Source organism: Penicillium citrinum (assembly GCF_028827155.1).
Source record: "Penicillium citrinum strain IBT 23319 chromosome Unknown utg000010l:1.0-1229701.0:1.0-1230130.0, whole genome shotgun sequence".
NCBI classification, from domain to species: Eukaryota; Fungi; Ascomycota; class Eurotiomycetes; order Eurotiales; family Aspergillaceae; genus Penicillium; species Penicillium citrinum.
Window position 1 is genome coordinate 1,050,409 of NW_026622695.1, and position 25,459 is coordinate 1,075,867.

The window sequence follows — 25,459 nt, forward strand, 5'->3', positions numbered from 1 at the left end:
GAATAAGGACGACCTCTTTTTCCAGAACTGCAGGAAAGCAACACTGGGGGGAGTAAACAATGAATTGAAATTGGAAGAAAAAAATTGAAAAAGAAAAAAACCGGTACTGATACTCCATGTGGAAGGGAGTGGGCGCCTCCCCAAAGTCAGTGATGACGGACCGTCGAGGCTCAGCCCAATCGCAGATCGCAGCAGGGATCTCAGCTGGTAGCGCATCGGCTGGGCTGGTGGCCATCGGCGAATCCGCGTGCGGAAGTGGCCCAAGACTGGGCTGCCCCACGTCTGCTCGACCCTCCATCAGCTGAGGTTGTCCATGGCTTTACTGGGCTAGCGTGGTCGACACATCCAAACACGACGAGACTCGGTGCTTTTCATGTCGAGTCATGTTTATTTTTCTATTAATGTTTGCCTTCTGCTGTAACCCTTTTTGAACCTTACCCCTTCTATCAAGCAATCCTGAAACACAACCGTCGAGGGGTTGAAGCATGGGATTATAGAATTTCGGGGAATGTGGGATCTCATATCTGTTGTGCGATAGTGTCGACGGGGTCACTGGGGCCAGTACATAGGGTTTGTGGAGTCATTAGCTGCATAAAGGCGCCTGAAGATTCCCAGAGCGAACCGGCGAGATGGGACAGGCTCTAGATCTAGTTAGTTGATTGTAAGCTGTAAGCAGATTATCCCATGGAGAAAAAAAATACATTTACATATCCCCCTCATCTCAAAACAAGTGATTGATCGAATAGAGCGCGAGCGACCAAGGTCGAGCCCTTGAGACATTGGATCAGTTGAGCATCATGCAGCAAAGGCAAAGTGGGCATGCTCAAATAGGCAATTCGGAGGATTTGCGTGGCCCGTAGGGAGACTCGCAGCGCGGATCATCGGGGCTTAGCTTTTGCAGTTTGGGGCATGCTGCAGATTGCTCTGGCCGAATGGACGTGCAACGCGCAGGCCGTGAGATTGGAAAATCCGGTGCGATCAAGGTTTGAATGTTTCGAAACACGGCGGTTGAGGTTTCACGGTACCGAGCTGCAGTAGATGCAAGTATAGATGTGGTGGAAGGAGTGGATGAGTGGGTGTGAAGTGGGATGTGGATATGCAGTACTGTACTGTAGGAAGGTGGATGTTGAGGAGTACAGTATTGTAGTGAACAGTATGGAATTGTCTATGTAAGCCACTTCGTATAGAGTGTATACTACAGTATAAACTTCAGAAATATAGGGTACAGATGGAGTTCTCCATAGTTTACGCCGTGTGTGCATTTCCCATCGACTTGCCACCGGAGAGGCCGATGCCGTATTTCTGTAATATACGGTATTGGTACCGTACACAATCATACCGGCTCCATCGGGCTGCATACAATCCACCGCCAATGCCCGTGTTTCGGTGTCGTACCGTCCCTCGTGGGAGTGGACTGTGATTACTTCTACTTCTTGATTTCCCTCTGTTCTCATCCTCTCCTTCTCCCCTTTTGGTTTTATATCTAATTCCTTTCTATCGCGCATTCGCCCGCACAATTTTTTAATTAGAAGTCCTCTCCTTTTTTCTGATCCTCCCTCAATCTAAAGCCAAGAGACCCCGAATTTCAACCCTCGTGCTTATCTGGGATTATCACTTTTGTGTGGGCGAATGTCGCCGTTTATGATTTCGCTTTCGATCTACATTTCTTTTATAACACTATCACGCCTTCTTTTTTTTGCTTTTTTATTTATTCTTCTTTCTATCTGAGTTACTTTGAGGAACGATATATCTTAACCTAACCCAAGAAACGCCGGACGTATCATTTTATCGCAGAGTCCATAATGCCAACAGTCTTACTGCCTTCATCGGCGGCAGCCTTCGCACCACGATCCTCGCCCAATGTCGTTCTCAATACTAAAGTTGCGCCATGGTTAACGGCTACACTGAAGCGAGTCAACCGGGTCAAGCGTCCATTGAACAATGTGACCCAGCATACCCGCTGTCTTACGGAAACCCTATCGTCAAACAATGCTTTGTGGACCTTATGCTCGATGATGTTCACCAAAGCCCCCCGAGTCGGAGCTACGCAAGGACGAGAACCCTCTCGTGGAAGGCTTGTTTAACTATCAGATGATCCACATTGAGGCATATGTTGTGCACGTCGACATGGTATCCCGCAACGAAGTGGCCTTCAAGCTGACACCGGAGACTATTGAATCCCTGGTGGATTTTCATAAAGAAGTCTACTCGGTTGATGCTGCGGCCAATACATGGGACTGGTCGGGTAAGCAGGCTCAGCTGAAGAAGTTGGAAGAGGAGTTCGTACAGGCCGCCAACAGATTCGTCTACCGCACCGATGCCGAAGCTTTGGAGGGTCTAGAGGAAGATGGAGCGGGCGAACTTCTATGTGGCCGCAGTGAGGACGCTCAGGCTGCTATCTCAGCACTGTTTGTACCTCTATTGCCGCCACCTCCACGGGTGGTTGACGTTCTGCGGCCAGTACCGCTGCTGCCCAGCTCAACTGGCCCAGAAACCTGGTGGCATCCCAATGCACCCCTCCCGTCGTCGCAAGTCGAGTCGTGGAAGGTATTGCCGCCCAGCCCATCCCCCGTCAGCACGGGTGATATTAACCAGAATCTCTGGGCTAGTATTGGTTTTGGTGATGCTCATTCCCAGCTGCCTTCGCCTACCCCATCTTATAGTCAACCTTTCACCACCGCGCCCTACCCGACCTACGACAGTATGGCTGCTACCTCCGCCGCCATTGCCTCTCTGCCGCTGCCTAGTATGCTCGTACAACCCTGCAGCACGGCTGCCAACATGGCGGGCTTCGGTGGTTGGGAGAACTTCGCTCCTTTGCAATATGGCATGACCATCTAGCTCCCAGTGCGGAGTGGACTTGATGTCGACTCCTCCCAGCAACTGGCTCCTCCCCGCCCCCCCAGTCACAGAACCGGACTATGGTCCTTGATGTTGATCGTCGCTGTGACCTAGCCCGAGTTTTTTTGTGCAGCCAAACATCAACTACCACTGCTACGAAAAAAAAAGATCCAATCTTTGGCATTCGTGACGGCGTTCTTCTCTCGACTCTGTGTGCATCTGTGATACTCCACCTCGCCCATTGCATCAATATTTCTTCGAATAATTCTTGTGGACGGCATATGCGTTATCTTCGGTTTGTTATTTGATATGTTGGTTTTCTCCTGCTATGATCTACGTTTTGTTATATTCAGCCAGCGTCAGCGTTTATTTTTCAGTCTTGGATTTTGCATCGAGAAGCGGCGGGTCGGCTCTTGTGTTCCTTTCTCTTTTGTTTCATTTCCCGCATATATGTCATGAAGACCAGGTCTGCCTCGCGGCACGGGATATGAATTTGGATGTGGAATGTCCATCGTTATGTCTTTCACTTCTTTGCGTCGTGGTTCGACGAAGTGCATCAACGAGCGGAGAACGACTACCACGCCGACTGGATTTGGCGTTGTATCTCATGTCTCCCTCCTCTTGATCCACCTCTTGTCGGGGGCTCTCCTTCCGATCCTGGAGTTCGGACTGGCAAACCCCTTCACTGGGCTGTTTGAGGATATGTCTACACGGCCGGTGTGATTCGCTTATATTTGATATGTTGGTTCGAGTCGCATCAATTTAAACGGCTTTGGCTGAAAGTGAAGTACTCCCTACAAGGAAAGAGAGTGTGTTCTATTCACCTCGTCTGATCCGGATGCATTGATTCGCTTGATGCGAGCGTCCGGGGGCGAAGAGCTGGTCGGAAATCCATCCTGAGGTCTGTGACCTCTGGTCTTTCGTCCAAACCTCTACGCGACGATGGTTCGAATAGTACCGCCTCTCGAACTGTACGGGATATCATTCACACAAATCACCATTGCTGTTACTTAGGTTCATCTCCTATATTCTTCGGGCTGGGTTTTTTTTGGTGACCCGAAGAAGCTCGGTTGTCGGGGGGCTCTTTCACTGGATGATAGAGTCTTCACTCTTTGCGCCCTGACGCCGAGAATCAGATGCCGGATTCTTTCGTTCTTGTTTTTGTCTGCGGTCGATGGGCTAGACCCTTCGGCGCTGGCTGTCTTATTCTCTTCTCCTGGCTTTTTGTCCATCTATTAGCTTAGTCCATCTGTATGTATCTTTTAGGATATCAATCAAGGTACATGCAGCAAATTTTCTCTGACTGGATACTACTAGTACCCATAAGCTAATCCCTATCCTTGACTATATAATTCTTCATCCATAGTTCGTAATGCTCCAGTGAAATCTTTGAGTATGGACTGTCCTGCCTGTGTTTCTTGAGCCACTCGTGCCGGCCTTGTCGATCAGCCCATATTTCACGTTAGGAACGACGAATTAGATCCGGCAGGAAATAAAGTTATAATCAATGAGTCTCTTTGACTCGAAGTCACCTACTATCCCTTCTTTCTGCCTATTTCCTTCTCTACTTCTTTCTGTTTGTCTTGTTCATTGGCAGTATATAACTATAGTTACTCGCTGTATACTCCACCGTGGGATCTGCATATGACGTCAGTACCCCGGCCTCAAGCCTGCTTGAACATCCAAACACTGCAATCAAGCGGTGGCAATCGTATCTGTTTTGAAGATCAATTTAGTGGAATGAGTTCGTGCTAAGATTTAGTTTCCTTGGAACAGCATTCATTTCCCCCAGTCTTCTGAAGGACGAGACCTGCGATCTCGTAATTGTTTTTTCAAAGCTTCGCGCGCTTTCCACCTCCGACTTCCGATTCCCCGCGCCGCAAACGCCGCAGCTCCGTCAAAGGTTCACCTCCCTGCTTCCTTGCTACATTCCAGCAGTCAACGTTACCCAACCTTCCTCTTCATTACTGTACATGTCGCTTATTGGTAAGATCAATCTGTCATTGGCTACTTTGACGCTCTAGGCCGCAGCCTAAAACCGCCAGCTAGTAATATAAGGGGCATCCCGGTTCCATGGCTGACTTCGGATGACATAGACATTCAAGCTTGAGATATTCATATCCTCTTGGTACTACATAAAGGAGCTCGGTTCAGCTTGCTCCAAAGTCCTCATGGCCACCCTCCACGAAGCCCTCGAATGTCTCAAGCCGACATCTTGGGAAACAGTCCCTCAATCGTCCGATGAACTGCGAGACTACGTCCGTGACATCTTCAAGAACAGCCGATTAGTTGCAGAATCTCTTCCAGACCCTCCGCCTAATGAAAATGAGGATTTGACTGCAGAGTCGGCCCGTGTCAAACCTTCGTCCGCACGAGTAGGGGAGACAGACCCGGTACTTACGACTTTACAGAAACAATGGGGTAAACCGATAAAGATGGGAGGTCCAAAGGACAATCCGCTGGGAGTAACTGTCTGGAAGTTATCTGCAAATGATGGGGGTGGCTCGTGGTTCGGACGACGCAGCGTACACGAAGGACTTCCATATACACGATGGCAAGAAAAGCTTTCGGCTGAATATGATGAAACGCTCAAATTCAACCGCAAGAAAATTGAAAAAGGTCAAGTTCCTGATAGCTGTGTCCGTGGTATTGGTGCAGAGGAGAAGGTCGAATCTATTGAAGTCAAGGATGAAGATGGGTCTATTCTGGGCCAAGTCATGGTCTATCATGTTTCAGCCCAATTCCCCAAACCTACTGCCCCTCGTGACTTTGTTGCCATGATTATCACCTCAGAGGCTGGCCTTCGAGTTGGCGGAACTAAGCAGCCGGGTCGGAGCTGGATTATGATCTCTAAGCCATGCGAACATCCTGATATACCGGCAAAGAATGGGTACACTCGAGGGCAATACGAATCAGTGGAACTCATTCGTGAAATTCCGCGAAAGGACAGAGATGAGAATATCTCAAACGGAGAGAATGTCAAGAAGGGCAAGGAGGAGGCCACAAAGAATGGGGGCCCGGAAGATGGGGATGAAACGAATCCAGTCGAATGGATCATGGTCACTCGGAGTGATCCAGGTGGTAACATTCCTCGATGGATGGTGGACAAGGGCACTCCCAAGAGTGTTGGGACAGATGCCGCCAAGTTCGTTGACTGGGCCAGCAAGGACGATACCTCGGAGAGGAAGTCGTCCGACAGTTCCAGTCAAGAATCGCAGACTGCTGCGAAACCCGAAATTACCTGCGAGGCTGATGATGATGGAGATTCTGATGAATTCCACTCTGCTTCGGACTCGGATTCAGACTCGACTGAGATCGATACTCAATCTCATCATGGTCTCATTGCAAGTGTCACAGGTCTTCTTAATACTGGCTTCGAGCGATATGCTCCCCAATCAATGCGAGACTACTTGCCACATCATAGTCAAGCCCCTGCCACTCGTCATTCAGCTGGAGATAACATGTCCAGGAAGAGCTCAGACGAAGCACCAACATCGCATCCAAGACAAATCAATTCCAATTCAGAGATCACTACCACCGGGGACTCCGAATCTACACCACAGAATCGAGATCCAGATCAAGCCTCTTTGTCTTCTGCTCATTCCGATGCGGCTATACGAGGGTTAGAACAGAATAATCTACCCCCAGCCGAACTGATGAAGATGACCAAAACCGGCAAATTAAGTTCACACGAAAAAGAACTTGCGAAACTGGCACTCCGCAAACGTGAAATTGACGCAAAACTCGACACTATCCGTTCAGAACTAGACAAACTCCATCTCCCATCGCAATCCCTTCTTTCCACGCCTTTGAAAGATGTGTTCGAAGATAGTGACCAGAGCGGCATGCTTAAGGTACCATCAGAAAAGAGATCCTCAACGCCGGCCAGTTCAGCTACACAACAAAGCCAACAGGCCAGTGGCAGTGAGGAGCAGTCTTCTTCACAGACGAAGACGCAAAAGTCGGAACCACCAACACACATGCATAAGGCTGCGTCCCACCTATTCCATGAAGAGGCCAAGCTATTGAAACAGTTACGCAAAATCGAAGGAAATCAGTTGAAAATTGCATCCAAAATTGAAGCGAGACAGAAGAAGGAAACTGATCGGGAGGAGAAGTCGAAGTCAAAGTCTGAGGTAGAGAGTCTAAAAGGAGAAGTGAAGAGCTTGAAGAAAGAGCTTGGGAACTTACGTGCGGAGAGACAGAAATGGATTGACTTGGTTACTTCGTTGCAGGCAGAAAATACGAAGTTGGCTGCAGAAGCTAATCATGAGTGAGGGTCTTGGGATTGGAAATCCTTTCGATTAGACAAGGATTGCCCTTCATATCGTGAATGTCGGATTATCCTACGTTTGGCGAGATTCCTTTTTGTTGTCCGGCGTCATCCATGTTTCGGTTTGCGATTCAGTTTTCGCTACTTGTAACAATTACCATGTACTACTAACATATGATGATACATGTAAGGACTTGGAAATGTGAAGTTCCTATAGCAAGATAAAGAACAAGAGATTGAACGCTGATCAACAATTATCAACAATTTACGTCTAATGATCAAGCTACAATAAATAGAGTATCATCTGAGCTTGCGGTAGACATGTAATTCGCGCTTTATATCGAGGAGTATCCCCGAGCCTTAGAATTTGCCATTTTTAGAGCAAGAAGACATATCTCTGCGCATGAAAATGTGACGAATTGAACCATGGAACTGATCAATCCCTGGATAGTAAGCTACACCCCCCCCCCTGATTCACATAGACGTATATCAGATATCAGTCTCCGGATGGAAGCCTCTGAGAATTGCAGCTCAAATCATGGCGCTCAAAATACCATTTGCTCTTGTGGGTCGAGCATAAGTTGCGCGAAGATTTGCCTAATCTCTAGCTTCTCTTATCTATAAGCTCCTAGCCCGCCTTATCCAAAGCACATTTCCAAGCTTTACGCCGCGGTTTCAGCAGCCCGAATCGCCTTGCCAGTTGGGTATCATGTCGCAAGTAGTAAACGTGGAAAGTTTAAAAAACGCCGTAATCGAAAGGTCATAACTCCTCACTCGCTGCGTAAAAGCAGTACGAGATATGAGGCAGGGAGCAAGAAGAGATAAAGCCCTGATAACAGAGCTTGACAATCTTTACTCCTGAGTCTGAATCGCGACCAGAAAACGTTAGCAAGTAATCCTTTTCTTCTCTTTTTGAAGTATCATGACACATACCTCCGGAGGATTTCCAGCGCCCCGAACCATTTTCTCAAGCATCATTGTTCGAACCTTCTCCTTCGGTTCACCCATACCAACAGACATGTAAGATAGCAATGGATTGTGGCCGACGTAAGAAGCGTAGCTGTCGCGAAGGATATTGGAGGTCCATTCGTACTTGGTGGTATCGGCGTGACCGGTACCGATATAACGGGCTTGAAGAGCCTCAAGGTTCTGAAGTGTGCGCAATTTATCGGCCATTGTGTCAGATGGGAAAAGTGTGCTCGTGCTTTCAATTCAGAGGAAAAGAGTTACAGTCGCAGGCTGCGCGGGATCGGAAGGGAATGAATTCAGGTCACGTGATGTTATATAAAAACCCACCGCTTCGATTCGTCTCGAGCGTGGAGATTGTTCCATATTTCATTCGGTGGACGATAATTTCATTATCTCTTTTAATATTTAATGGTAGGCGATGCCTGAGCCCGGCGATACGGCACCGTTGCCGTCGCGTATAGCATCGCTGGTCCATGCTCATTTTGATGCTTTACCCACTCGCAGTAAACCAAGCATTTTTCCTGATGGCACCAAAGAGTGGATTCCCATGACGGGAATTGTGATAGTGACTGGTATGTACAATAATGATGTGTCTTGATACGGTGGTGTAACATAAGTTTGAGATGAATCTTCTGATCGCTTATACCTACTGCCTTCTGCGTCTACTATCATTCCAAAGAGTTTGAGCTGGTGGAAAGCATAGCAGAAAGAACCGCGGTTTCAAGCTACAGTTATGACACTGAATATCTTCATAGTTACTTATGCTTTGTATATAGGGGAAAGTACAGTTTCAGAACAGCTACACTGTATAACAATAACGTATGTACATCCTGTGCCGATTTAGGCTAAGGCTAGCATATGCCTGCCATATGGACTTCTTCCTGGGTTTGGGATGAACCAAATAGCTCATTTTTTTTGTCTTAGGAGTGGTGCCAAATGCCTTTCAGCATCTCATATTCCACGCTGTCGAGGACTCGTTCTGCATGATTGTCATGCAGAAATCCTCGCCATTCGAGCGTTCAACTATTGGCTCTTAACAGAATGTCATGGCCTCTGGAATGAAGCTTCCAAAGATACTATACCTACATCTCCTTTCATCCGCAGAAGAGCCATCAGAAACAAAAATGGTGAAACAGAAGATCCAAACTCTGAAAAATGGCCTCCCTTCGAGCTTCAACCTGGTATAAAAATATACATGTATTGCACTTGTGCACCCTGCGGCGATGCCAGCATGGAACTCTGTATGGCCTCACAACAAGACGCCACGCCATGGGAAATCACGCAGGAAAAGACAGACACGAATTCCGAGGATGCAATGCTCGACGGCCGCGCTCATTTCTCTCGACTTGGTGTCGTCCGCCGGAAACCCGCACGTATGGATGCAGAATCCACGCGTAGCAAATCTTGCTCGGATAAACTTGCCCTACGACAGGTCACCTCTCTTCTCTCATGTGAAACAAGCCGTCTCATAGCCCCAACAAAGAGTGCATATTTGGCCGGTCTCATCTTACCAGAAGATGAAATTACTCGTTCTGGTTGTGAGCGATCCTTTGGGGAGAGTGGCCGGATGAAAGCTCTAGCTGGAAAGTCTTGGCCTAGTGAGGGTATATTGTCGGGAGAAAGCACGATTGCATATCGATTTCATCCGTTCCAAGTACTCGCTGTATCTGCAGAGCAGATCAAAGCACAGTGGCCTTTTGCGAAAATGAAAAACACGCTACCTTTGCTATCAAATGGATCAGACGAGGTAAAACCAGTGACTGCCTCTAAGAAAAATAGGCCGGGCAATGTGAGTGCAATCTGGGCAGCCGCGCCATCTTATTCTCATTCTTGTGCTGCACTCTCGGATACTGGTAGCAAAACCTTGCCTGCTTTGAAAGGGTCCAAGACAGGTTTATATGAGAATGTCATAAATGGTGTGAAACAGGGCAATCGTGCAACCACGCCTCTAGCTCGGGGAGCTTCTTCTCTTTCTCGTGCTAAGCTCTGGGTGCTGCTCCGCAATATTGTCCAACCAAACGTGTGCACTAGTCCTCCAGGTTCCATGCAACAGGAATTGCCAGTTCCAGGAGTGGATGGTTGTGCCGGTGATCGTTCTTTGGATGCTCTGCGACATAAATTGCTACATGCGACAACCTATGACGAAATGAAGAGGGCTTGCAGTGATTCAGTAACCGATTCCGACCGATTTCGAGCCGAGGCTATGGATGATGCAAAAACCGTTCTGAAGGGATGGTTACCGAATTCCGGGGATGAAGGTTGGGGATTGGACGTGCTTGTAGATCCTCAGAAAAGAAAACGTTGAATTAAACTATTTTAGAAGAAGAGAATTGAACAAAAGCATTCTCACATGATACCCGTTCAAGACATTCAAATTAGATAAGAAGTTGCGATGCTATAGTGGCACTTTTTGAGAATCACAGCTATTAAAAATTGTACGGCCCAACAGTCTCAGCTCGCCAGTTCCAATCCTGGAGATGGAAGGATGCTGGGCGAAATTAAACCAGGTTGTTGCACCTGAATGATTTTTTAAGGTTCATCCCAGGATGGTCCTAGTAAATGCCAGGGATGATACGGCTTCGGACCATTGACGTATAACGGTCCCAGTCAGCGCCATATTTCTTGCGGCACTTCTCTTCATCCCGCATTTCACGGTGGATCAGCAGAACACCGAAATACAGCAAATAGAAATAGGTCAGGATCATACCCCAACCCCGAACCTCCGGTGTCTGTACGGCCTGCTTCTGGAGGGTGCCAGTCGAGGGGCTGATGCTCTCGATGATTGTGTAGCCTGCAATACCGGTGGGTAAGCAGTATGCCCAGGACATGGTCCAGTCACCAAGGTAATTGATGTGACGAGCCAGGCCCCACCAACCGGAAGTCATCAACTTTGATCCGCTAGCAGTCTCGATGTACTTGATGTGCTTAACGCGAGGGTCATTTGGGTTGGTGCGGAAGCGGTTCTTCTGGTTGTTTGCGCCACGGAAGATTGAGTAGCCAATCGCAGTCACACCTAGGACAAGAGCAATTCCGCTCCAGCCTAATTCCATGGGGAAAACAGAGAGGTATCGAGTCTGCACACTATACAGATGAGGAACCCAGACCACGTCGCCGAATGACAGCATGAAGCCGAATCCATCCATGATGACATCCATCGTGGTCATGATAGCAGGTTCCATGTACAGGGCATCCAGAATATAGAAACCCTGGAAAATGGAGACCAGGACGATGGAGTCAGTCACGTAGCCATATGTACGGTATTGGTGAGCGATGTTGGACAAATTCAAAATTGTCCATCCAAGAAGGCCTGGTCTCATTTCCATGAAGACCTTAATATCGATTGTCCGCGATACTTCGCTCACGAAAGGAATTGGGAGAGTAATCCGAGGGTTCAGCTCACGGCCGATGAAAAAGTCATACAGCACATTTCCTGTATGGCCACCTGGGGCGAGCTGTCGAAGCTCCGGGTTGGGTTTACCGGATTGCGGGACGGAGAAGCTTCGGATGTAGACGAAAAGGGAAATCAGTGAGGCAATCAAGAGATTGGCCGTAATGACCTGCAGGTAGTTATCCCACAGGAAGGTCCAAACAACGAAATCTGCCCCATACATGTAGGTACCTGTCGCAAGGCTAGATAGGATAATAATGGCGGTGGGGAATGCTATTGAAAGGAATGATCATCAGTATATTTCTCTGGTCACTGAAGCGGTACGGATAGGAGCTCACCATTGAATTTGTACTTGAGCTTACCCCCACATGCAAGCTCAACGCCTTCCGCAACCTGACCAGGTAAGAAGACCTGCAAAAAGAGACTGAAACCATAGTAGCTTAGAGTCCACAGTGTCACTTTAGTGTCGTAGAATCCGGCTAGGCCTTGCTCTGGCCAACCGACTTCGCGCTTCAATTGATCGAGGGTCAGAGTAGATGGGCTCAACAATGAAGGCGCGGGGCAGCCAGAAACATCATTGCAAACAAAATTGAAGACATATATCAGAACAGGAAGACCAAAAACAATCCCAAAGGCACCGAGACTGCAGATAAAATTTCAGCAACAATCCACCATCATTCGCAAAGCACTAGGGAGACAAAACATACAGACCACCGAACTCATAACCTCTTTTCTCGGGCACGGGCTGGACAGGGATCTTGGACTTTGGCTTTGGAGGCATGGTGGAGATATCGCGGGGGAGGTTTATTTTGCTGATGAATCCCCCGACGAGTATTGGCTGGGCAATTGAAGTCTTTTGTAGTCGAACTTCGGGAAGTTGGACTATTTTTTGGCACGACGTCGGATGGGAAGCTCCCGTCCTCCGCAGTCGCGCCCGCGGGCCCCGGCATGACATAAGCAGGTTTCATCTAAGGCTGAAACAGAGTGTCTATCGCATTCAAACATCACTGTCTCTCAAGTCACTCAATCTCCCACCCTCACTCTCTTTCTCCCTCTCTTACATAGCGAGCTGGTCTCCATCCTTGTTGTTTGATTTGATCTTCTTTGCATTTCCCTATCCCAGTGATGAAGTTATCCAATTCCGCTCATTACTCGCTTTTCCTCCTATCCTCCATCCTCGGCTTCTCCAGCGCGTCGGCCAACTCTCACCTCAGTGATGATTCTCCTTGTGTGGCCCGCTCGCCAACAAGTGGGCTCTATTATGATCTGAATGCTATCTCATTAGCACCGCCTGAATGGAAGAACGGGAAGAAAGTTGATCAGGAAGCGCGAGATGAAAGCTGGCATGCCAAGGGGCATGACTACCCCGCGAACTTCACAATCAATGTCTGCGCGCCGGTTCTTGAGAATGTAACCAATGTTGTCGGGGTAGATGCCTCTCGATGGGCGAATGTCAGTGCTTTCTATGAGCAAGCTGGGAAGATATACTCAATGGGGTATGTTGTTGATTGTGCCTACGTTAGCTCGGTGGAGCTTCGAAATGGCTCTGTTTCAAGCTAACAATTTATGCGATTCAATAGAGAGCAAGCCTCCGAGCCTTTCTTCCGCGGCCGCAAGCTAGTACTCAACTACACGAACGGTTCGCCATGTCCCGGTGATTCGAATACTGCTAGCGGCAATAGCTCTATTCGAACCAAGTCCACTCTGATGTCCTTCCTCTGCGATCGCGATGCCCTCCCCAACCAGGCCACCCCTTCTTTTGTCGGAACCATGGACTCATGTACCTACTACTTTGAAATCCGAAGCTCCGCAGCTTGCGGTGGAATTGCGGTCGATCCGAACTCAGGTGGCCTAGGACCTGGCGGGGTTTTCGGTGTCATGTAAGATTTGGCTTTTTCTCTACTTTCATCATGGTCGTTGGGGATATCTGACTGACTCATTAATGGCAGTGTGCTTATCGCTGTGGCCGCCTATTTCATTGGTGGTTGTGCCTATCAACGAACGGTCATGCACCAGCGCGGTTGGCGCCAGTGCCCGAACTTTAGCCTCTGGGCTGGGATGTTCGACTTCGTTAAAGTAAGTTTATCAGCATTGGTGCCATGTCGATCTCGTCGGAAATCGAGATATGGCCACCTTGCTTCACACAAGCGTAAAGATTCAAGCGTGGCGGGTTTGAGACTTCCCACTTCACGGTTGGATTGAGGTTATTCCAGCTGGTCTGGATTTCAATCACCGTTAATTGTGAGGGGATTTGTGTTTATCTCTTTCCTTGTTTCATTTTCTGTCTGGATTTCTCAGTCTCTCCATTCATGTTGACCCCAGAGTGTACATCTCATGATCTGGATCAAAATTATCGCGTCCTCGTATATAAGTGGATCGGTTGTCTCCTTGTGCTTGTGCTTGTGCTGTGCTTGTGCTTGTGCTGTGCTTGTGCTTGTGCTGTGCTTGTGCTTGTGCTGTGCTTGTGCTTGACGTACCTGTCCTCTGGGGTCTTTACCTTCTCGTCTGTATCTCCCATAGATAGCTCACCTATCCCTTGTATAATCTGCTCAGCACGGACACTGAACTCTTGACAATTATCATTTGGGAAGATGGACCGCTAACCACGTCTCTTGCTCCAGGACATGATCACTATTCTCTTCTCCTCTGTTGGTAACTGCTTCCGTTTTGGGCGGTCAAACAGAGCTTATCAACGCGCCTCTCATGGCGATGACTCTCGCGGTGGCCTCTTTGGTGCAATTGGTGGTCGGGGCGGACGCGCGGGCTCTGGCGGACGAGGTGATGTCGATGCCGAGAATCGATTGATAGATCAGCTGGACGAAACGTGGGATGACTAGACCTGAAATTAGTTGACAGTCATTTGCTATATAATCCGTCGGTCGGATTTGATGTCTGCTGGCGGAATGTCTCGTTATAGAAATTGATTTCCAATTATGATCTTCAAGCATCAGTGTGGTACTACCTGTATCTAGTAGATACCTATTGCAATACAGTAGACATGCCTATGTACTACTGTTAGGTACCTATGTACGAATTTAGGTAAACTCGTAACTGGTAGGATTCATGGTGTCCACACCTGTGGAAAGTAAGATTACTTTCCAAGGTTGGAAGTAGGAGGACTGGGGCGTAGTGTGAATGTGAAGATATATTCTGACAGCTACTAGCTCGGTGTAGTAACTACACCACATAACTTTCTTGGAAGAACTTGAAAGTTTGCAACTTTCATGACTGAATCGTGATTCAAGCACTTGCTTTCATTTAGCAGTCAAACATCGGCAATACTATATACATAATATATCCGGAAATCATCTATGCCATTGTGATGCCAACAATATCTCTTGGTTGTGTGCTAAGACCTCCTCGGATGACCCACCACTAATTTATACAGTAGCTACTGGAAACACTCAGTGTACTTTTGCCTCATATATCTTTTAACTGTTTAAACTCACATGATCTCTAGCATCATTGGTCTAGTGGTAGAATTCGTCGTTGCCATCGACGAGGCCCGTGTTCGATTCACGGATGATGCATTTTTTGTCGCAGGACAGATCCACCACTGCGAGTCTAGCTGAGAAGAATTTGTTCTTGATCATACTATGAAGCAGGAAGAAGTGCCTTGGCTAGAAGGCATGTAGAGACGCTTCACTTCTTTTTTTACTGCCTGGAATAGAGCAGAGTATGTCAAGTGTCCTTGTAGCAGACAACCTACTGGGTTATGCTGAGCCTTCGTATTTAAGTTAACCCTGTACTTTCAGTACAGCCTGGTCTTCCGATGAGAACAATGGCCGAGTTTACAAAAATTTTCAAAAGCATACGAATGATAATTTAAACTGGGATAACCTCAGGCAGTTGACGCGTTCAGACGGTATATACTTGGCTTCGTGGGGAAACCCTAGTCTAGCATCGAGAAGCACCTAAGTCCCATCGTCACTTGTCCCTGGCCAGACCATTCAACGAAAAAGAAACGTTGGATTCGAAGAGAAATAATAATCGAGCAGTGATAATCGAGAAATAATAATCAAGAATTCTATTTGGTAGCACTAGTTTCCAATCATCACTGGTGGTGATGCGCAGAGACCTTTTCAGCATCTTGAACAGTCGACTCTAGATGGCTCGTGTCCTCATTGATAGAACCCTTACGGTGGGCCTCGGAGACAGAGAGCATCCGCAGTTCAGACCGGTAACTAGGACTCTGCCAAGCCTTGGTGACATTATCATAGAGCTCATTGACCTGCTCAAGTGCTAGTCCCTTGGTCTCATAAACCATGGTGTATACGAAGACTAATGCAATCCAACAGAATGAACCCCAGATCCAGAACACATTAGACTGTGTTGGGGCGAGTGCGCCAGTTAGATATGGCGTGATGAAGGAAAGGAGCCAATTGAAGAACCAATTCGCTGCAGTGGTCATGGAAAGACTCTTCGCACGTGTTTGAAGTGAGAATATTTCTCCCGTGACAACCCAAGCGCAAGGGCCAAAAGAAGATGCTATGATGAAAGTTAGAATAAGATCTGCTTGATAGATAGGTAGGTACTTATCACTAGTAGTGACTGTGCTGAACATACCGAAGAAAGATACGTAGATGCAAATGAATGCGAATTGAGCACATTGTGAGGTGAAGTTGGTGACTGGAGTAGCAGCTCCACAAGCCGCGACAATATATTGAGAGACACCCATACCTAATGCTCCCACCAGAAGAACTGGGCGTCTGCCAAAACGATCGATTGCCCAAAGACCTGGGAGTGTCATGACTACATTGACGCAGTTCACGATCACCTGCAGGATAAAAGAGTCGGGCAGACCAGCAACATTTTCGGCGAAGTAGCTTGTACCGTAGTAAATGATGAAATTGATACCAACCAATTGCTGGAGTGACTGGATGATAATTCCAGTAATTGTTCGCTTGCCAGTCGTACCCTTGAAACATTCCATGTACGAGGAAGATCCGAGAGACTGTTCATATTCCCAATTGCCCTTCAATTCTTCAAGCTCGGCAACAATATCGGGATCGTCGGGTTGCAGGCGACGAAGGAAGACCAAAGACTTAAGTGCCTGATCATCTTTGCCTTTTTTGATGAGGAAACGAGGGGTCTCTGGGAGGAAGAGAAGACCTCCAGCCTTACTTGAAGTTAGTACTTGATTCATGCCGCAATGTGCTATCGAGGTAAAGTCTACTCACCAGAATTAGGGCCCATGCAAACTGAATGGCAAGCGGAATGCGGTAGCTTCCTGTAACCGCGTTAGTTATGAATCACTGCTCATCAGCCCCATTCTATATCGTTACATACCGCTGTCATTCCTGTGCTGGGTTGCATAATTGACAATAGCTGCCAAGAAAAGACCAATCGTGATGCAGAGCTGATAGCATCCAACAACAGCTCCTCGAATCCACTTGGGAAGGGTCTCAGATTGATACATAGGGACTGTGAAAAAAAAAAATCAGCAATGATATCTCAATCTATTACAACCGATCAACGCACCCTGAGCGGAAACTAAACCGACTCCAAGACCGGCGAAAAAGCGACCAGCAATAAAAAGAGGCTGCGATGTAGCGGCAGTTTGAAGAGCCACACCGAGATTGAAAGGCAACATGACTGATATGATGATTCCCCATCTTCGACCGGTGATATCTGCCATGATACCCGCAGCGAGAGCACCAACAAATGTACCCACCGACAAGATAGAAACAATCAAGGAGATACGTCCCTCATTGGGGTTGTCAAATTCCTCTAGCCAGTATGACATAGTCTGAATACCAGATATGGTACCAGTATCATATCCATAGAGAATACCACCGAAGGACGCGAACAAGCCCACCAGGATAGCCGGCCAGGCGGCTCCCTTTTCGTTAGCAGGCCGTTGGAATAACATAGTGTTTCTTCAACGAATGAATGATCGACCGAAAGAAATGGGATTGCCCTGCCTATGTATTAGGACAGCGAGTAAGACAGCGAGGGCAGAAGATGATCTTAAGTACTTAACGAAACGGTCTGGACTTCACGTGGCAACCTGCCAGTGCCCAACGATAAACTTCGCGAAATTCACACCGGACGCAAATAAAAAAACCCGCATCTGGAGTTGTATCACCAAGGTAAGCCATGTGGAGCTTAATGACGCACCCGCTTCCCTCAAACTTTGCGAGGGAAGACAACAAATGCGAATAGAGAAAGACTCGGCAGAGTGGCAGTTGTGTGAAGACCTCTCCAATTATCTCCCCTGTATAAACCCCATCCAGAATTCTCAGAGCCAATAACCTGGATGATGATGGTGGAGCCTTTTCTGGGCGCAAAGAAACAAACCTTGGGGCCAAGTGTATACAATCGAAAATGGAAGGATCAGCCAAGCATGCCATGCCGCTGGACCTAAATGCGCCTCATCTAGTAGATCCGCATCCTTTCGAAACGCCTTGAGCTGGAATATAATTTTAAATTGGCATAAAATTATGCCATAAGCCCCTACTGAGTTCGTCGATTTTGATGTGCCCAAAGGGCATAGTCTAACGTCGGGACTCCGGACTGTATGCTTCCCCGCGGCCTCCACGCATGCGGAGGTCTCCACGCCCCAGAGGCCCCCACTCGGTGAATTATCGGGGGCATTCTGCATCCCGGGGGCACCCCAGGGACTGGGAATAAGTCTTGGATTGAGTTATATGTGGAGAACAGAAACCGAGACCCCGCTAATTTCCAAACACTCACGGCTCAAGGGCTTCAGTGACTCGCGGCCAAAGATTCAATGCACGGCGTCGGACGGGGCTACTCCGAACCGACAAGGATCGGCCAAGAGGTAATCACCGAAAACTTCCCGATGGAACCACCGGCACGCCGAACCAACAGACAGTCCGATAATTTTGTTCGCGAAGATGTTCAAATTCTGTCACCCTGATTCTGTTGCTGTCAGCAAATTGGGCCTCAAACCCAGATAATCTATTTGTTCACTTAAAGACATAATCACAGGCTTTGCATATCGTCTCGCTATTTGATGGTTAAGGGACAAGTTGATATAATTGTCGTTCCATAGTGAGACTAAAGGACATTGGAACTAATGATGCTCTAGTACGCTGCGATCAGTATGCCAGATTATATAGTTACCGCTTGAACTCAAAGTGCGGAGTCTTGGAAGTGGAACAACGAAACCCCAAGAGTCCGGGGGCTGAATTGGACTGTTTACTATCACATCATCTCTGCCAGTTGATATCACAAACTGCGGGGTGACCGGCATGCAATCAGTCGGCGCTATGATACCAAATACGAATGGCCAAGTGAACTTTGGGGATTTCCACCAGCCAACGAGTAGGCTTACGTCTTGGAAGTCATAGATTGCCAACAGAGCCAGCTCCGAGTCGGGATTCCCCTTGCAGTACTCTTCTCACCCGTAAAGTTCGGCTCCATCCTCCTTGAAATCTTTAGGGATGCTTCACATTTCCAAGAGACCACCATTTTGTCTGGGGCTAATCAGTTTCATCATCCCCAGCGTCTCAACTATCAATTTCTTGACTTGACCTTTCTTCTTAGTGCATTAGAGGGGACATGTACGATGTGCTACCTAGCCGGGAAAAGAGTCAGACCAAAGCTATCCCGCCGAGATCTTCTTTCTTCATCGATACTGATCCATAGCACCAATATCCAGACCTCAAGGATACCCATGCCAATATTAGACGACATAATAGGTAAACTCCAGGCTAGCAGTGCCGAGGTATATAGTTCAGCCATTATGGATCGTCTCTTCTCAGAGATATGACTGAGATAGATTCAAGTCAGAAAATGCACAGAATATACTTGGAAACTGTTTATAAGAAGGGTGGTCCACTCAACAATTTTGTATCAGTAAGAGTTATCCTTTTTGGGTATATTGACTCCACTCTGAACGACGAATAAGTACGGGGCACAAATTGATATATTTCAGAAACTCGCTATTCTCCACATCAACTAGCATCATTGGTCTAGTGGTAGAATTCGTCGTTGCCATCGACGAGGCCCGTGTTCGATTCACGGATGATGCACAAGATCTTCTTTTTGTCTTTGGGACCTTTGTATCTCAATTGAATTTCTTTTTATGTTGTGCGAATGAGGCTGGAAAATTGAACAATTGATTAACAGAAAACGAGACTGAAAAAGTTGGGGACTTTGCATCCAAATAACCTTCCATGGGGATATACATGATCAAAGATAGCGGCCAAGAGACAAAAAAGTAGTATGTACAAAAGGAAACGATAGCACGAAACTCCGGGCTTTTAACAATCCATATCGAACCAATAAAGGTATAAAATTTTCCAGACCAGCTATTATTACCCGATCCCAAACCCCCCTGCCATTATGAAATAAAACACATCATGTCATCGAAGCAAGCATGCTTCCACATCCAGAGCCTTGAGACTCCCCATGAGCGGCCAATGTTTTGATGGACATCCATTTTTTGACACTGGGCTAGGGCCATTGACCCAGGGGCATATTTCCTGGACCTCCAAAGGCTGACATATCACCAACTGGACCTGAGCCATTACCTCCAGCCCCCGTGGCGGGAGCTGAAGTTGGACCAGGCTGTTGTGTCTCAGCGTTTGGGCCCATAGGAGGATTGGCGCCGGCAATAGGATCAAGGTTGAAGGGTAGGAACCACGCACTCGGTTGATAGAATTCACCGGTACCAGCTGGAGCACCAGGGTCAAGATGGCCAGTAAATAGCGATTGATCAGATGTTTGGGTTTCGACGCCATTGACAGGTGGGATTGGGGGGTTGTTCGGAACAAACGAATTTGGATCAAAGTCCGAGAATGAACCATATACAAATTGACGGTCCAGTTGTGGCAATTGATCTGACGGTATACTGAAGTCGAAAGGCGGCTGACCAAATTGCATAGGTCGATTCTGAGAGAACATCGATGGCTGGGGGAACGCACTACCTGGAACGCCTGGAGCATTCGCCATTGTAACATCGATAGATTGGGTGGGCGATGTTTGATCTGTATTGGGCGTTCCATCGGATAATTTACTATTCTTGCGCGAGCGAGCCTTCCGGGGAATTGCGGGCTGAGGAGTTGGTGACAAACTGGCGAAAAAGTCCTCCACACTTTGAAGATCAGGTTTTTGACCCATGACCGCATCTTCGCCGGTTTCTTTATGCCGTGTATCTGGGTCTTCCCAATGCATCCGCGATACGCCGTGGGGATATTTGTCGAACCAATCGCCATATTGGAACATCGGAGCCAAAGAAGTGCCATTTTGGGTGGCTACAGATCCCTTTATAGCTGCGTCCGCAAACTGTCGATACCTGTCCTTGGCGCTTTCAACCATGTAGTGAAACATCCCCCAGTATTTTTTCATCTTGTTAAGATATCGATAGGTATGTCGGAGATTCTCCTTCGACCGTGCCTCTAACTGCACATTCTTTGAGAATATACCCCATATATGGACGGTGCTTGCAGTGTATGCACAATACCCGGCAAATGGCACTGTCAGTGGATAGGCGGAGGCTCGATCAAAGAGCACGGAAATGTGATGGGCGGCTTCTACAGCAGCTCGACCGGCGTTGCTGAGGAAAGGCTTGGGCATATCTCTAGGAGGTCGGCCACCAGGAGACAGAGGAATGGCGAACTGATTGAGAAAAAGCATGTTCTGATGAATGATGATATGTAGGAACAAGAACTGATTGGCAATCTTCTCCGCCGCATGTATTTGAAGGTTCTCATATGTGAAGGCGAGATTGCTCGGAAGTGATGCAGAGAATTCTTCGATTTGTAGTTTCAGCTGTGAATACCCCGAGTCTGGATGCCAAAGAGGATGACGGTCTTTTCTTTTGCCGCCCAAGTTCAAGTAGTCCACAATGCGACCCCAAATGACGATGACACGGATAATATATGCCGAGACGCCCATATTTTCCTGAGCGTTGGACAATTGCCCGGCATCTTCAGGGGTGGGATTTGGTATATCACCATCCAAGTCCTCCGTGGGTCCGGGAATCTCCATCTGGAAATGGGTCTCTTTAATAGGTAATTGGATGTGTAGGAATTTCTCATTTCCAATAGGCGGACGTTGACTTCCAGATGAGTTGTAGCGATCCATGAGGAAACAAGCCCACATAGTACGCCGGCGGATCTCTCGATCTGTGAAGCTCAGCTGAGAATTGGGATTGTTTTGCCCTAACAAAGGGTCACTCTCGAGCTCCTGGTGGAGCTGTAACGCATATGCCATTCTCAATGCTTGTCCACCAAAAGACCAACTGCGCCCACCGTGACAGGTTCCAAATTCGTGAAGACCGAGAAGTAAAAATACGGTTAGGATCGTTATATTGGGTTCGTCGTGTCGACTAAGAGCGATGGCCGCCGCAGGATTGGCCCAATTTTCGCCGCGGAGGAACGGTGGTTCAGAGTTTAGTTGCGGGTGGGTTGAGAATCTCGCGGACGCGGCGCAAACGGCGAGGATGAGAACTGGTGGAACGGTGCCAGACTTGAGCCGGCGCATGAAGCTAGGTTTGTGCAATAAAAGATACGACTGCCCATATACACAGTCGAAAAAAACTTCCGCCAAATGTTCCTGTATCTCCAAGGATGGCAAAAATTCGGCACCTTCTGTCAAAAGTCCGGTCCCATCAGTAGATTTGACTTCACGATTCATCGGGAATGTCTCCTGTGGCGGGCGACGCTCCTCCCGAGTCCACTGGTCCATCTCTGCAGCGAAAGCTTCATCCGCACTTCTCTTTTTCTGGGCCCTCGAAGCCTGGCCCGAGCCAGATGGTTTAACAACCGATCTCCCGATGGAGGCCATATCTCTTGTCTCGTCTGTCGGGATCGTCTTGATCACGCGATCTTCCATGCGCTTCAGACGTTTGTCGAGCATTGCCATATAATCCGTCCGCGGAGCTGCTTTTCTGGTCGTAACTTTATAGACACAGGGAATGCGAGATCGCGTACAATGCTTGCAAGCAGGCTTCTCGCCTGAACACCGGATCTTCTTCCGTCGACACGCGATGCAGGCGAGCGGGAGTCGCTTGCGCTCCTTGCCAGCCTTGGTCTTCATTTCGCTCCAAGCGGGTTTGTCATCCTGATCAGCTTGACCCGAGTTCGGTGCGTCGTTATCATGAGTGGCATCATCTTGCTGACCCTCAGCACCGGTGCCCGTACCCATCGCGGGGTCACCGGGTTGTGTGCTACCAGGTTCACGGGAACTTGCATGGCTTTGGGTATCGAAGTCCTCTAGAATCGGGTTTGAATCATCCTGGCCTAATACAAAGCCAGCGCCAGAGGTCTTCAATGGCGAATCGTCGGAGTTGGGAGGGATCATGACGGGTGCGGGTACCCCAGGTCCGAGGCCTGACGCATCGTTTGGCGAGATCGGTTGAGCTCAGAGGAGGCGAAGAGTAGATCACAGAAATTTATAACTATAAAAAAATGCGATGGAGGTTACCGGGAAACTTGATGAGTTGGGGGATGCTCGGTGCGACGAGACAGAGAGTCGGGAGGACCGGAGGAGGAAGAGGGAAGAGAGCGAAGAATATGGGGAAGGTTTGGGAGGCTTGGCACGAGCGTCCACTTGCAACGTCCACATTACTGAGCTACGAATATGACGAGTGGTATTTATGAATTTTGATATTTTTATGATAGAAGCATAGCCGCGAAGATTACGAAGCAAATCAACAGTCTGACTTTTACAGAAATGCTTCTCTGCTCTATTTGAAGAGCAAAAAAAGATCAGCGCAGGCACCCATGACGCCAGCTGGGGTTACATGCACAGTGGGGTGTCATAAGTTTGAACTCCCTCCCTGACCGCTTTGACATACCTCCCCATTCAATAGAGTTACCGCCTTCAATTAATACTATTATTCCCATCATTTTTATGCGGCAGAAAGAAGAGCTGAAATAAGGGCTCTTAGGTGGGGTCAAACTTATGTTATGGCGCTGTAAGGGCCATAACATAAGGTCCGAGTAACTACTATGCACCATTAGTAAGTGGTTTCCAGGAATAAGCTGTAATCCTGCCATAACTCATGACCTTGGAAGGAAAAAAAAAGGGTAAAATATACTGGATATGAGAAAGTACTGGTCAGCCATCCCGATTTACTGCTCGACACACTGAAACACTCGCTCGCCCAGGTACTCTGTACTAATTTACCATGATGCATCTATTGGCCCCGGATACAGCTTAGATCTTAACTAGTGACAGGCCCGAGCTGAATACTAGACAGAAGAGGTAGTTTTCATAGAAGAATCTCAGAAATATTCGCTTGTTTGATTCCCTTAAACAACGGGAATTCAAAGATAACGCGGATCCATTAATGGCTCGAAGACTTAAGAGTACCATTTCTAAAATCCGCAGGTTCAGAACCTATCATCCATTCTCTTGCTCTTGTTGGTCATATATCCATTTATCGACTAAGATAGCCAGAATGGTGCATTTTTGGCACCCTGTGAGCTTGACTGTGTTTGTCTGCGCTCTATGAAGACTTGGGGCGTCCGGGCTTGCCACGCGAGTTGGTCTGGTCGAGGGAGTCCAAGATCTCTGCTCCGAGGGTGTAAATGTTATAGCTGGGGAATATAATCCAGAGGCCACTGCAGAAACGGGTCAGCAGATGATTTCTCAAGTCCAGGACACAAGACTTACTTGGGAACAATCCACAGGAAGAACAAGGTGGCGGCATCGTTGTGACCGATATTGTCAAAACCGGAGAAGAACTCATTGAGCCCTAAATTTTGTTAGTTTGAATGGGTAGAAAGAGAAGTAACTAAAGAATGAAAAAGTCTCAGACATACAGTATAACAGGGTCTTGCTAAGTGTCATTACAGAAGCGGTATATGCGACGAGAAGCGCGACAGCACCAGTTCGACCAGCAACGACCTTCTCGCCAGCCAATAGCCAGACAAATCCCTTCTGGAGCTTCTTTTGTGCGCCGCGACCACTGGTGACCGTAGCAGCATTCCGATAGACAATCCACAAATAATAGAGATATCCCAGGGTCTCGACAATATTCATAACAGTCTGCGCGGCGGTGAAACCATTGCGCGCATTATACGCGGGCCAACCATAAATATAATCGACAGTGCCATATAGCGCATAAGGTGTCCAAACCGGAGAGTGCAATCGGCCCCCGGGCATGCTATGTGGTCGCAACAGGACGTAGCCCGCATCCCATGCGACCAGCGGCAGCGACACGATTAACCAGATGGTCAGCGCGGCGGATGGCGTATGAACCCATTTGCGCGACGTCCCGTTGGTTGTGGGTGCAGGCGATGACTTGGCCAGCTCCTTAGCGGCCTTTTCAGGCGAAGGAAATTCACGGGGATGATGTCGCGTGGAAACCATGGCGGGAAAGAAATAAGATGTGCTCCGAGTCTACAGTCGAGTGGAGAAATCGTGGCAATCGATAGAGGGGAGTGGGGGGGTTAAAATACAAGTGAAAATATAGTGTGTATAGAGGATTTGGAGAATGAAGAATGGAGAATGCGACACGAGAGAAGATCACCACCGAAGAAGCACTAAGCTTTAGCGCGTCGCTGCTTTGGACCGCATTCCCTCTTGGTGACGCTCGGTGACGTCGCTACGCCGCAATTGGTCGTTTCCGGGCAAAAAGTATGCAGAAACCAGCTGTTTTTGGTGATGATTTGCCTCCAAATCGGCGATTCTGATGGGTTTGGTGGGAGCTTATTGGGAGAATTCAAGACCCTCTCAGTGTCGGTCTGTCGGCTTTGCTATGTAATTGGCATCAATGGTGGAAGAAACAGAAGTGGGTTCACAGTGCTGATTTTACCCCACGTTGGGCTCGTGCTTTCCCCGGGTTGGACCGAATCGGGGTTTCGGAATGATGGAGGAGGGAGGATGAAAGTGATTTTGATATATGCGAGACTGCTGATATTTACTGCAAACAAATCGTTGGTAAGATTCAAATACAAAAGTGTGTATAGAGATGAGGAGGATGTTCTGTACAGAAAATGGCGACCACTAGTTAGATATTGATGCCTTAACGCCTGATATATGCGGCAGGAATTTCGAACACGTGCGTC

General features: G+C 48.0%; 9 protein-coding genes across 9 annotated transcripts; 4 read left to right on the plus strand and 5 right to left on the minus strand.

Annotated features, from left to right (window-relative positions):
- Positions 1-1,802: 1,802 nt before the first annotated feature.
- N7469_011460 (uncharacterized protein) lies at positions 1,803-2,841 on the plus strand (the record flags this gene model as incomplete). The annotated part of the gene is made up of 2 exons (XM_056650365.1): positions 1,803-1,943; positions 2,029-2,841. The coding sequence occupies 2 exons, from the start codon at positions 1,803-1,805 to the stop codon at positions 2,839-2,841; spliced, it is 954 nt and encodes a 317-aa protein (XP_056495429.1).
- Positions 2,842-5,012: 2,171 nt separating this feature from the next.
- N7469_011461 (uncharacterized protein) lies at positions 5,013-7,118 on the plus strand (the record flags this gene model as incomplete). Its single annotated transcript, XM_056650366.1, has 1 exon — positions 5,013-7,118. The coding sequence occupies one exon, from the start codon at positions 5,013-5,015 to the stop codon at positions 7,116-7,118; it is 2,106 nt and encodes a 701-aa protein (XP_056495430.1).
- An 848-nt stretch (positions 7,119-7,966) lies between these two features.
- Positions 7,967-8,290, minus strand: N7469_011462 (splicing factor 3B subunit 5 family protein; the record flags this gene model as incomplete). The annotated part of the gene is made up of 2 exons (XM_056650367.1): positions 7,967-7,978; positions 8,048-8,290. The coding sequence occupies 2 exons, from the start codon at positions 8,288-8,290 to the stop codon at positions 7,967-7,969; spliced, it is 255 nt and encodes an 84-aa protein (XP_056495431.1).
- A 211-nt stretch (positions 8,291-8,501) lies between these two features.
- N7469_011463 (tRNA-specific adenosine deaminase) lies at positions 8,502-10,388 on the plus strand (the record flags this gene model as incomplete). Its single annotated transcript, XM_056650368.1, has 2 exons — positions 8,502-8,620; positions 9,008-10,388. 2 exons carry the CDS (start codon positions 8,502-8,504, stop codon positions 10,386-10,388), a joined length of 1,500 nt encoding a protein of 499 aa, XP_056495432.1.
- Positions 10,389-10,635: 247 nt separating this feature from the next.
- erg24B (uncharacterized protein) lies at positions 10,636-12,252 on the minus strand (the record flags this gene model as incomplete). Its single annotated transcript, XM_056650369.1, has 3 exons — positions 10,636-11,744; positions 11,810-12,114; positions 12,179-12,252. 3 exons carry the CDS (start codon positions 12,250-12,252, stop codon positions 10,636-10,638), a joined length of 1,488 nt encoding a protein of 495 aa, XP_056495433.1.
- A 344-nt stretch (positions 12,253-12,596) lies between these two features.
- N7469_011465 (uncharacterized protein) lies at positions 12,597-14,308 on the plus strand (the record flags this gene model as incomplete). The annotated part of the gene is made up of 4 exons (XM_056650370.1): positions 12,597-12,967; positions 13,052-13,351; positions 13,421-13,547; positions 14,093-14,308. 4 exons carry the CDS (start codon positions 12,597-12,599, stop codon positions 14,306-14,308), a joined length of 1,014 nt encoding a protein of 337 aa, XP_056495434.1.
- Positions 14,309-15,525: 1,217 nt separating this feature from the next.
- N7469_011466 (sugar porter family MFS transporter) lies at positions 15,526-17,343 on the minus strand (the record flags this gene model as incomplete). The annotated part of the gene is made up of 5 exons (XM_056650371.1): positions 15,526-15,959; positions 16,038-16,590; positions 16,652-16,701; positions 16,761-16,895; positions 16,953-17,343. The coding sequence occupies 5 exons, from the start codon at positions 17,341-17,343 to the stop codon at positions 15,526-15,528; spliced, it is 1,563 nt and encodes a 520-aa protein (XP_056495435.1).
- A 2,552-nt stretch (positions 17,344-19,895) lies between these two features.
- Positions 19,896-22,745, minus strand: N7469_011467 (putative C6 transcription factor; the record flags this gene model as incomplete). Its single annotated transcript, XM_056650372.1, has 1 exon — positions 19,896-22,745. One exon carries the CDS (start codon positions 22,743-22,745, stop codon positions 19,896-19,898), a length of 2,850 nt encoding a protein of 949 aa, XP_056495436.1.
- Positions 22,746-23,895: 1,150 nt separating this feature from the next.
- Positions 23,896-24,761, minus strand: N7469_011468 (uncharacterized protein; the record flags this gene model as incomplete). Its single annotated transcript, XM_056650373.1, has 3 exons — positions 23,896-24,010; positions 24,063-24,144; positions 24,212-24,761. The coding sequence occupies 3 exons, from the start codon at positions 24,759-24,761 to the stop codon at positions 23,896-23,898; spliced, it is 747 nt and encodes a 248-aa protein (XP_056495437.1).
- Positions 24,762-25,459: the final 698 nt, after the last annotated feature.